At 34.7% G+C, this 12,984-nt stretch overlaps 2 protein-coding genes across 4 annotated transcripts; one reads left to right on the forward strand and one right to left on the reverse strand.

Annotated features, from left to right (window-relative positions):
• On the forward strand, positions 1-6,105 carry Spase22-23 (Signal peptidase complex subunit Spase22-23). The gene is given in 7 exon segments (XM_073086019.1): positions 1-64; positions 762-926; positions 1,281-1,397; positions 1,960-2,060; positions 3,786-3,955; positions 4,483-4,749; positions 5,878-6,105. Coding segments are annotated over 7 exon segments (999 nt in total). The 5' UTR covers positions 1-15; the 3' UTR covers positions 6,008-6,105.
• A 547-nt stretch (positions 6,106-6,652) lies between these two features.
• On the reverse strand, positions 6,653-12,857 carry LOC140751908 (FGFR1 oncogene partner 2 homolog). 3 transcript variants are annotated; one of them, XM_073086018.1, is made up of 5 exons: positions 12,708-12,857; positions 12,262-12,396; positions 11,716-11,967; positions 10,914-11,042; positions 6,653-10,455 (listed from the first exon to the last, which is right to left on the reverse strand). In XM_073086018.1, the coding sequence occupies exons 2-5, from the start codon at positions 12,394-12,396 to the stop codon at positions 10,342-10,344; spliced, it is 630 nt and encodes a 209-aa protein (XP_072942119.1). In that variant the 5' UTR covers positions 12,708-12,857; the 3' UTR covers positions 6,653-10,341. The 3 variants fall into 3 exon arrangements, with proteins under 3 accessions (XP_072942119.1, XP_072942118.1, XP_072942117.1); XM_073086017.1 differs by having other exon boundaries at positions 12,575-12,827; XM_073086016.1 differs by having other exon boundaries at positions 12,470-12,827.
• Positions 12,858-12,984: the final 127 nt, after the last annotated feature.

Here is a 12,984-nt window from a genome sequence, read left to right on the forward strand (position 1 = left end):
TCAAATGTGCACAAAATGAGTTTTAAGAATATAGCAATATCGTTGGCACTTTCAGTGGTATTCGGTAAGTATAAATGTTCTAGTTTAAATTACATTTACTTCTATGATAGATATTAAGAATACTGAAACGGTAGCAATTACTTACAATTAAAATGGTTATTGGTTTGGTAAAATTTGTATTAGGTACATTGTTTGAGACACTATTAACTATGAGAGATTATAAACTTGTCCAAAGTTAATAAACTTTTATGATAAACGTTACCAAAAAATTACTAAAGTATTTCGTGCCATAAAAGAAATTTAATTTAGAAGTTATTACTTCAAATGAAAATATATCTAGATAATAGAAATCACGGCTTTGATTGAGGATTACGATAAGGAATCAGCTAAAATCGTTGAATTGCTTTACTCATTATTACCAAATTGTTGCCTGCCAAAAACCATTTTCGCTAAATTCTCTTATTTAAAATAAAGACCCTGGACCCTGTGAAATAACCGGCGATTTTTAAGTGATACTTATCATTAACAAATCTGCAGCTTTCTAATACTGAAAGAAATCTAAATCGATTAAACGTTTTAAAATCTATCTCCTCGGAATTGTGATTAGCTGGAAACCTTTATCAATCCATAAATGAATAATTGTTACTGGCCGTCCGTAGTACATTATAGCATGTAGTTAGACAATTTAAAAAATATATATTTTATTTACAAACATTTAGTTATATTAAGAATATTTAGTTTTTCTTCACTATAATTCCTAGGTGGAGTTGTCGTATTGGCTCAATCGAATCCTGTAGCCAGATGCTATCAGTTTACGTGGCTAGGCCCTCGGTTCAACAATGAAAGTATTTTCCTAAACGCCACCTGCCAAGAAGCGACACGGCTATCCACTGGCGTACCCTGTATGCACCCACTTGTTGTTTCATGTAAGTAAACAGTAAACAACCGACCGTAATTACTTAATACAGTTATAGTATATTATAGAAGTTACAGTTATAGTATAATATACAGTTATATTAAAGAAATAATAAAAATTGATAAATAAAACAGCAGTTATGAATTTGTAATTCCATGGCTATTCAACTATTCATAAAACCATATTAGATCGTATCCCTCTGGATCGAATTGGTTAGAGATGTCTATGGGGCAGTGACCACTTTCCATCAGGTGAACTGCATGTTCGTTTTCTACTTTAATCTTATTAAAAAGACAAAAAAATACTGTTGAAATTACTCGTTAAGATGTATTTCCTATTATTTTTAAATATATTCTGATTTTAGACGACGGAACGTGGCCAGATACAAGCTACATTTGGGTTAACCATGCCGAGCAGGGAACCTGCACGCTAGCTCCAAACGACGTTTGCGCTCAATACACTTATTTCTTCGATGGGCATGGTATATACACTCAAATATTTATGTATATTAAATAAAATTTGCAATTATAGTTATTATTTGTAGGTGGTAGAACCGCTTGTGGTTCTAATCCGGCGGCTCCACCGCCACGCCTATTTTTGCCTCATAACAGCAACGTTAAGCGCAGCTGTGTTCTGGTTTGAAGGGTTCGGTAAAGGAGACATACTTTTCCGAGCCGTTCCAGCTTATTCCTCATGGGTAGCGGCGCATCTGTGGCTGACCTCAGGTAGGAACATCTAATCCTATCTGGGGTTGACTACAGATGTCCATGAGCGGCAGTAGCCACTTTCCATTCGGTGGACGGCATGCTCGGCTGCTATATTATATTAAAAATATATTAATAGAGTTCAAAAAATATAATTTAGTACTTTATACGTACTTTATACGTACCTATAACTTAAACGTCCTTCGCATTATATTTTTACTTAATCTGATCTGCAATCCGAATACTCCCATAATATAAATATGAATAATATCTCATTATTATTTCATGGCCCGTCACCGTTTTCCTTCTCTGTTAAAGTAATAAAAATTAAAATTTCAGTGGAGAATTCAACGTATATGTGCACTCGGGGAATAGATTCATACGGAGAAGCAGTTAACAGTGGGTGCTATGAACAGAAAGTCGGAAGTTTTGCTACCAGGGTGTGTTTCTGCAAATCAATACCAGGCGGCATGCCATGCAATGGAGTTGGAACTTTAACATCCTCACTTATTTACACTTCAGCATTTGCTGTGTTGCTTATGTTAAAAAGGCATTTGTTGTGATATCCACATATTTTTAATCCTTTTATATTAAATGCATGTTCTTCGCAACGATATATGTATACTTTATTTATATCAATATAAAAAATATACATGTCTACGTAAGCAGTAAAAACAGATACGAGTACGTACTCATTTTATTTAATATTAAAGACCTAATTGGTACCTTTTTTTTTTGTTGATGAGGGGGAAACTTTCAAAAGGTACAGTGTCGTGGGAGCGACAGGGAGTTATGTGGGATTTTTACCGCACTATAACCTCCCCGGTGGCCATCCTCACCGCTGCGAAAAGGACTCCGGGATCTCCAACGGAACGCAACCGGAGTCCTCTTTACGTGTTGCCCCATCAGGCTCCGCCCAGGTGAGCCCAGGCGCTCTCCACACCGTCTGGTGTTTACGGCGGTATGCGACCACACATACCGCTGTCCTCCCCGGGGTCGCTTGCTGGACGGTTCGAGCTCCCACTCTTGCCGCCCGCAACCCCGGAAGCCCCCTTTTAGTCGCCTCCTACAACAGGCAGGGGATACCGTAGCCCTATTCTGATCCCGGTACTACAAGGACACCACGCCGTGGGGCGTCACGTACGCCCGCGGCGCCACCTCCTCCGCGCGGGATCTGCTCGTTCCCTGGCCCGTTCGGCGTCCTCCTTAGCGAGCATAACACAGTCGCAGAAGGCGACCATGCTATCCCATGCCTCGCCAGAACGGACCATTACCGCGACGACAGCCTCCGGAGAGTGTCTGGTCCTACATGTTGCACCTACATATTTACCTAATTGGTACCTACTACCTGCACATGTTGTCAGGTAAGGAAAACTTAATAAAGTATTGATTGAATTGTTTGTAAACATGTAGAAGATATTAAAACACACAGCTATTCTTCTAGATCTAAATGTTAACACAGACACATCCTTTTTCTACCTACTAAAAATTGCGTTTTTCGAAAGACTGTAGGATATATGATTGACAGTGACGTAGCAAAGCGTGGGCTGCGTAACCCAATGCCTCCCACGGCTCCCACTGGAAGTGGCATCGGGATACTTTTGTAGTAAGCCGTGAATGAGAAGTAGGTACTATTTGTAATAATCTAAGATATAGACTAACTACTTCCTCATCTCATATTTGAATTGTATGCCATATTGCCTACTCAAATCCATATTTCAGTGATAACAGCACACAAAAATAATTGCAACCACAATTTAATTTGTTTTTTTAGATCCATTTTCGCAAGAAGTTAACTATTATTAAATGAGAGGAATGTAGGCAATGTGTCTTCATTAATTTTTTAAAAATTATAATTCGAATAATTATATCACGTGTTTTATAATATAAATGTGTAGTACCTATAAATTCCCTAAGTTTAGATTAATTTAAATCCAACCAATTTTCTGAAAGTAATTAAAACAAAAACAAAAGATTTTTCTTATTTATTACAATCTAATAACATGATAAGAGCAATGGATAACTTTTCGTGATAAGTGGAACGCAAAAGTAATAATATGACGTGTCCCTACTGTCAACTACGACATCAGTCAACGATTTCAGCGAGGAAGCACTGTAATCTTTGAATTTGATTTCCTTATAATTGCGGTGGATTTACATCTTAGCACCGCAACAGTAAATAAAACAATAAGATGTATTCCGTATTAACTAGGGGAAATGCAATATTAACGTATACATTAAGCGTTTTATCATGTCTCACATTTTTGTGTTTTCTATCCACGTTAACGGTGGATTACAGAACTGCGGCACAAATGAACACAGTAAAAGTAGTCGTGTAAGTATATTTCAATATAAATACTCTAAAATAATAACTACAAAACTCCTATAATTCTCTTTATATCGTCCACAATTCAATGAATTGCCTCTGTGGTTGGCAAAGGATTTTCGAGCAGTTTAATTAATGATTGCCTAAAACTACTATTTATTAATCATAAGTACACTTTATTTAATATTTAAGTTTTGGGCCACTGTTATGGATACTTCACGTAAAAACAATCCATAAGTTTAACCTGATACCTATTGTGTACATTTTTTGAAAGGCATAATTCGACTGGGGTGACCACCGCCACACGTATATCTAGCGTGAAGAAATTCTAGACGGTAGACAGGGGAGGATGCCAGCAAACTTACATATGGGGCCTATCTTAGTCTTCAACAAGGGCAATACAATACTAAATGGAGTTTGTTACAGATGTCCATAAGTGGCAGTGACTACTTACCATCCACTACAACTGTACCATCAGGTGTATTACATACTCATTTCCTTTAAAAAAATCTTATAAAAATAATTACTCTTTACAGCAAAAATGTTCCCGACTATGGTGCATCGAGGGAAAGGAATGATCTTGGATACTTAACATTTGATCTCAAAACTGATCTGTCTAACCTTTTCAACTGGAATGTTAAGCAGTTGTACCTTTACCTCACAGCTGAATATGTCACCCCTAACAATGAACTTAACCAAGTTGTTCTGTGGGATAAGATCATCTTAAGAGGAGAGAATGCTGTTTTAGATTTTAAGAATATGAACACAAAGTACTATTTCTGGGATGACGGTAATGGTTTGAAGTAAGTACAATTATCTTTAAAACTGATTTAATAAGCGAAGTGCCTAGGTTATTCATGTTTTTTGGACCTTTTACTTTCATGGAAGCTTATATATTTCTTAAAAAAAAATTACATTAGTTCAATTTTTAAAGTAACCAATTTATCTTTGTTTCTTATAATAATATGTTAACCATTTTCACCATAATCTAAATCTGATTTTAATATGGAAATGTTTATATTGTGTATCACAAGGTGGTAGGACGGAGAGATCTAAATCTGATAAGGTATCTTTGTGATTTATAATTATTTCTGGCTTGATATTGTACAAAATAGCAATGCAAATTACTTCAATGACCCATGTTACATTGCAGTCATCAAGCAGGTTAGTCTCGGACACAAAAGGTGCCAGGTTTGATTTCACGCTAATTATACAAACTAATGAATTTAAATTTCTATTCTGGGTCTAAGTGTTAGTGTGATTGTCATTGTGTCTATGACAACCACAATACAAAGTATCCTAGTGTGAGTAATTAAATAAATGATTAATAATTAATCAAGATGGTAGGTAATAATATCTGTGAAACAATTGTATCAATAAAAATTCAGTCAGTATTAATATTGGAGTAGCAAACAAGTCTGTCTGAAGTTGACCTGTTAATAAGTAGCCAGTGCTATTCATCGTTTCCCTGTAGTTTCGGGACCAGAATAGGGCTACGGTATCCACTGCCTGTAAGAGGAGACTAAAAGGGGGCTTCTGGGGTTGCGGGCGGCAAGAGTGGGAGCTCGAAACGCCCATCCAGCGATCTCTGGAAGGACGGCGGTATATGTGGTCGCATACCTTCGTACGCACCAGACGGTGTGACGAGCGCCAAGCTCACCTGGGCGGAGCCCAGACAGAGCATCGACATCTGTAACCAACGGAAGTCCTATTTGAAGCCAATCACAGATATGTTACTACTCCCAAAGACTTAAATGAGCACCTGATATAAGTTAGCTCGCACCTACCCCTTAGATCAAATGCAAGAAGTATGTCATGCATAACTGGAATAGCTGTGATGGTGATGGATGTGATGGATACCAACTCTTACTAACATTGTTCATGATAATATTTTAATTGCTCAATTTTTAACTATGTAACTTAATTTTCAGAGGTCACAACAACGTCACATTAACTCTGTCTTGGAACATTACGCCTAATGCAGGGCTTCTGCCTAATGTCCAAGCCATTGGACAGCACTCCTTCAAGTTCCCTACAGAGTATACACAAACAAGAGTATGATTCAGGGAGACTTTTATTTTATTTATATAAGAGTGGGTGAATATGGACTTGTACGTTATTTGATAAGACCATTGAATATACAAGTTTATTTGATTTGATTTTTATTTTGTTTCTTTTTAACTTTTACGTCCTTTTTCTGATGTACCTAAATGATAGATACTTACTGTTAAATACATCTCATCTCCTAAAATAAGTAGGTTGTAGTGGAATTCTAGAATATAGTGTGTGGATATAAAGTATTCACCTGATGTTTTGAAATCATGTCTTTAGCATAATTATGATCATTGCTAAGGCCTGATCTACCTCACTGTCTAAGCGTGTGTAGTATACTTATGAATTTTCAATCCTTTGAGAGTAAACCTTGCAATGATGATTATGTACCCAATTATCAAGTCTATAGTTTATATTAATATAATTATTTTACCTATGTACCATAATGTTTGTCACTGCCACAGTTATATTAAAAATCATAAATTATTGCATGTAGTGATTAATAGGTTTTTGGAATAAGCATGGTGTTAAGACTAATCTGGATGTCTGCCTCATTGATATATAATCCTCAATGTATAATGTGCATACACACTATATGAATGCATGTGTGTCCCTGTGTTCATGTGTTATAATTGTACCAATTTAAACTACAGATTTGTATGGTATTTTATATTTGTCAATTACATTTTAAGATACATTATTATTAATAAATTTTAGCTCTACTAGTTTGATCTACAGCAGAAAAAACTACTATGTATTTTCTATCATTGCTTTTAATTTATATCTACAAAGGTACATCTCTAACTTTCATTGTGGCCATATTCATGTTCAGTAACCTATAATTCTTAACAGATCCTTGTGTTTGCTTAACTTATGGGTTCACTATTTGAATTAATCTATTGCTATTTATTTACTTTATGACCCTACTTAACACAATACCTTCACATATTTTACCACAGACTTAGAAACATAATATAAAACCTTATTTTAAGTGTGATATTCAAATTCATATTATTTTTTGGTAGTTATTATAAATGCATACAATAAAACTTACTCGTTTTCTACATGTTTATTTGCGAGATTGTATATATTATATTGTTCACACGAAATTTATTTTCTGCGTATAAATTCACTTTTGTATTTAAACTGTATAAAATGTCGGTAGGCATGTGTTATACTCAACAAGTATTGCTTGAAAAAGATTGCAAATACAGTATAAAATTAGTTTAAATTTATAGTCCATTCTCAATGGCAACAACACACACACCAAGCAAAGAAGCTCACTACAAAAGTACTGCATTCTATATTACTAAAATAATTGTGTGGCTTTGGTCGAGGCACAAGCATTTTACACTTAGTGTAGTATGTTGCTGCTTAGAATACTAATTCATAAAATAGAATCTTCTGAATCCATTTTCTATATTCAATTTAATGTAAGTACCGAGATAGGGTTTACATATTATTTAACTAAGAGTAAGGTAAGTAATAACAATTTCTAAACTGTAGAAATAGTTGAACATGTAACAAATGCTTAATTTACATAACATTAGAGATTTATGAATAGGTCGTATAAGGAATTAATTTTAAGAAGTAATAAGTACTAAATTATTTAAAAGTAATATTTCCCTATAACAAATTAAAATCATTAATTATAATACACATGAATTGTTTCTTTACCTTCATACTTTATATTTTTGTGCAAATCATGCCATACGCATCTTAATATAATCAATATGAAAATGATGTGTATACATAATAACATAACCAAGAGAAAAACATATATAACAATGTTTTATAAGCAAGCAACGTTGCAATTCAGCTATCATAATATTGTTAATATAAATGTTTTTTGTGAATAACTAATAAATTTATCTTAAATTGTGTCCTCTCTACATAAAACTTAAAACATTTTTTCCCTTTTACAGTTGAATTAGATACTAAAGTTCAACTCGCGAATTTAAAAAAAAAATTAAATGTATAATAACTATGCAGATGGTGTTCCATATTTGAGTAAAACTTGTTCAAAAATACGCGTCACGTAAGATCTCGGCATGATAAAAACCAAATATTGAGAACATGAAATCGTAGGATATTTTTTTTACTTTCTCTAACTTTTGCGGTAAATTAAGCTAAGCCATTAAAGAGGACGGTTATTCATATCTTCATCGCCCCGTCGCCATTAGCTTATTACGAGGAAATTGTACATCTAATACAACTAATTTATGAACCAGTCCACAATATATTGCTTACATGCCTTTGCACGAATTAACATTCCTACCAAAGTCACTACATAATTCTCATTCTAATATTTAACGTCTAACATTCAAAGCTGATACAGTTTGCATGGAAAAATATTGCATATTATTATTAAGACATTAAGATGTAGTTTCTTATTTACCAATCATGTAATAACATTACAGACGACTCACATTACATATACATAATTTACTTTATTAAATCCTCTATTTTACTATCAAAGATATTATATAGTTTTACATTTTATGTAGCATAGACGACACGCGAGTTTCGATTTCTGATTAATTTTGACAGCCGTATGTCAATGCCAAGTCAAGGTACGTACAACCTCAATAGTGTATGTATGGCATAAACAGCTCATGCTCATATGGCGAGAACATGCAATGCCAATGATTTCATATATTTTTGACGTTTTCCAGAGCTTGACTGCCAATCTAGACACATACAATATCTTTGTTTTCTACATATTATTATGAACAAGAATATACAAAAAAATGCTACAAGGTCAACAGTAATAAACATGACCAATAGATGTGATTGACTAGCATGTTATGTGATTTGTATATTAAAGCATATGGAGCTTTGCTGCAAGTAAATCTAGTGATCACCAACATTCACACTAGTACAATTGAAATTTTGCAACTATTATTCGATGGTTTTAACAATTTATTATACCCACTTACATTAATGCTCCAAGTTCAACTACACTGTGGAATTAAAACGTACTATAATGAACATCATGCTTATTTCCTGTTACCTAGTAAATAATAAGAGGTCTCGATAAAAACTTACCTACAAAAACTCACTTGCTAACACTAATTATCTAGGTAATCTAGAGCATTTTGAGTGAAAACATGTTTAACACATTAAACGGTTTAAACATAATCATTATGTTAAATATTCAATTCATAGCACATACATAACAAATTTATACAGAACTTATGACAGTTATGACCTACCTAATTAATATGCCAAATAAATGATTTTATACTAAAAATAAATGGAAAAATGTATGAGTCCTATAATGATGATATTCGTGTGGTGTGACTGGTTTGAAATTTTCTTTAAAGATGTTTATCCATTTATCACTACAATAAACAGCAAAATTCTAAAGATCACAGTTGTGCTGTACTTAAAGATTTTGACTTTTCACTAACATACATTGCAAAGGTGACTTCAAGTCACTCTATAGTTTTAACACAAGCATGTCCTCTAACTTGATTAAATTATAGATATTTCTATTTATAACATTTAACATCAAATACAACCAATAGAGAAACAATCGTTTTTACAAATCTACACTGATATTATTCGCTGTTTTATTGTATACCTATACTTGCTTTACGTTGGGCGCAGTTGGCAGAATGTAATGGCACACATGGTGTTTAACTTACTTCCCAGAAACAGAAAACAACTTTAATTCCACCTCAGATTAGATTCAACTAATTCACATTGGCAAATAGATGTCCATGAGCTGTAGTGTCGACTTAACATAGAGGAAGTCCGTTCGCCGCTTCCATTACATAAAAAACTATACCTTTATACAATGTATGAAGTAGAAAGATACAATCTGTCAAAAGACCTAATATCCAAAATACGTGGAAACAGTTAAAAGTATAAATTGTATACTGGAACAGTCACCGCCACTGGCATAGTGCACTGCCTGCCTGCACATCCTACATAAGGAATCATATTATGTTTCTCGCTTCACAATGTTCTCGGGCGGGGACATACATATGGGAGCTATGTAATACCATAGCCAGGATTTTCCTTTTTTCCTGATTTGTGGTCCAGAATCAGTAAAAATGTTGAAATGCAAAATTTTATAAATTATAACTTTATCATAGGAGGTATGTTTTCGCCGACCTATTTCAAAAACATAGTGTAATGTGTATCATGTTATAGGATTGTCTTAGTCGCAGACCTTGAGAAGGGTAAACTGTCTCTGGCATGATAATCACATTCATTTGCTCAAGATCTAAGGGATTGTACCCCTAAATCCATCCCTGGCTACAGCTATGGAGCTACAGGTGGTGAGGTGTGCGGAGAGTCATCGTGTGGTGAGCGGCGGGCGGCGGCGCGGGCCGTCACGCGCCCGACAGCGGCGGCCCGTCTGTCTGCACGTCCTTATCCTCCGTGGGCGGGGCGCAGCCCCTGTCGGACCCATACCGCCTCGACAGATCCAACATTTCTCTGAGACCCTAAAGAATAAACAATCAAACATTAGTCACATTTTTCGATACTCAACTGATGACTGACTTAGAAGTTCCAATTTTTTTAACGAGGAAACAGACTGGACGCAACACTGAACACAAAAAATACAATTGCAACTACTATAAAATAGAACAATAGTGAGGACACAGAACATAAAAATGTACAAATAAGCGCACCATTATTGTTCGTCTTCCCAGTCACAACTTCAGTTTTAGAACTCAGCAGAACCTACATTAATAAGCAGCATACAAGCCTTGGGCCACACTTGACTGAGTATAAGCTAAGTATGCAGAAGCTAAGCCATCTAATCTAAGGAGAGACCAAACTTCATCGCAATTGTATTTAATGAAAAAAAGGTTACTTTATAAGGATTATTTGCACCATATTACTAAGACAATAAATATTTATTCTTAAAGCAATATTTGCAATAGTTAATAAAAATTACCTTGTTCTCAGTGATGAGCCTTTGGTATAGTTCCTCCTCCTTTCTTGAATCCCCATTTGCATCCATATTCACAGCTTTATACATGATACTTGTCATCTCATTGATTCGCTCTGATTGTTGGCGTATTAGCTGCAAATATTTTAATACAATCAAGATAACATGTTAATAAAATGGATACATATATTTTACTTGTTACAGAGAAATGTTAAGATATATTTCAATCAATAATCAATAATCTCAAAAATTTAGGTCAAAGACCTCAGACTCTGTTGAAAAATAGTAAACAAACATTAAAGAAACATACAATGCGGAAGCAGCTTGACAACAGTTTTGAATCTTCTAAGGTGTATCAAAATAACTAATTTAGTCTTTACATCTCTATTCAATTTTACACTTGGCCGCAATAGGTTCAAGTCTACCGAAATCTACACCCATTGTGCTAGTAGCATAGTGTAATTGTAAGACATAGGCTAATTTTACCAACTAATGCACATCCTTGGAAATTAAGATGTCATCATAGTTGCGGGTTGTTTTTGTTTTGTTAGAAATATAATTTGAGGGAATCCCTCATCCCTAGAGGGTGGGATGAGGTAAATAATAATATTATCGCAATTGCAATTTTTACGGTACAACCAGCATAATCACTTTTTACATGAGGCCTAGAAATATAAATAAATAAATAATGTTAAAAGTATTTTTAATCAAAAATCTTTGTATGTTGTTTGATAACAAATATAAACTATTTGTTTACGCACAGAACTAGTAATGGACGCAGTGAAGTAAACTAAAATAAAGCATTTACCTCTTGCTGTTTTTCATGGACCGCAGCAGTGAAATCTATCCGTGACTCCCATATCCTCTTCTCAGTGTGTTGTCGGTATTTGGACATGATGAGCTCCAACGCACGCCGATGGTCCTCCAGGGCAGCTCTCAGCTCTCCGTTCTCCCGCTGCACGTCACGCATCAATCTCGACTCCCGTTCTATGCTAGCGATCAGCTCCCCTCGCGGTCTTTCGCGAGACGCTTCATTCAGTGTGTCCACCTCTTCTTTGTACTGAAATGGTGTTATTTTGATTTCATTTCAAATGTATTCAGTAAGTAAACTAAAGTATCGAACGCAAAATTATGCATCTGAATGTTCTGACACAAATATGTCAAGAGGTACACTAACCACAGTAACCACAACAAAAGCACACAAAACTAACATGAATTTCACTTATTTATATAATTATTAGATTTTTTTTTTTATTTTAATGACAATTCACTACTCGTGTGACATAAACACAGTTTCTTTTTCGAAACAAAACTGGTCATCAGGTCAAGACGATAAGTAGGGCTCAGTATATACCTGTTTCATGGTGTGAATTTGCCTGTATGCTGACTGAGTTTCCGTCAGCAAGGCATCGGCCTCAGTCTCACGGTCCTTGAGACGGCCGGCAAGCCTTTTTGCATCCAGAATTATTTGTTGTATAGTCAGTGACATCTGAAAAAACCAAGCATTCTACAAGATGCTCAATCCTACAGTTATAATACTGTAAAATCATTTCGACACAAACCCTGATTTCCCAGCAAAATAGTAACACAAGTAACGTATCATTTAATCAATCGTACAAAACGAAACGAACATAACACAAACTTAATCAAAAATCCAAACCACGCACATCAGCTGTTTCGTGACTAGAGTTTGGCGGCCATTAGCTTTCATTACATTTAGTAGCTAAATATAATGATTCTAAATTAGAATGACGTGTAAATCACAAACAATAGATCTTTTACAAACGTATCGACACGTACGAGGAAAAGAGAAGGTGTGGTATTTTATTTAAAAAATACCTTAGGTATGTACTTAACTCGGTTATATTTATGACATGACCTTGATAACAGTCATAATGAAACAGTCAGCACAGTGAAAGTAGGTACTATTGATGTCGGTACAATACAAAAGTCCCGAAGGCTTATTTTGTCTATGCCTTAGTCCAATCCCGTTTATTATGTCTATGGATTTAATATTAAAAATAAAAATATCTACAGGATAATTTAGTCTATTGCCAATTGAAATTAAATGTATTAT

Source organism: Epargyreus clarus, unplaced genomic scaffold, assembly GCF_041222505.1.
Source record: "Epargyreus clarus isolate Ecla_fem2 unplaced genomic scaffold, WU_Ecla_fem_2.2 ptg000023l, whole genome shotgun sequence".
NCBI lineage: Eukaryota > Metazoa > Arthropoda > Insecta > Lepidoptera > Hesperiidae > Epargyreus > Epargyreus clarus.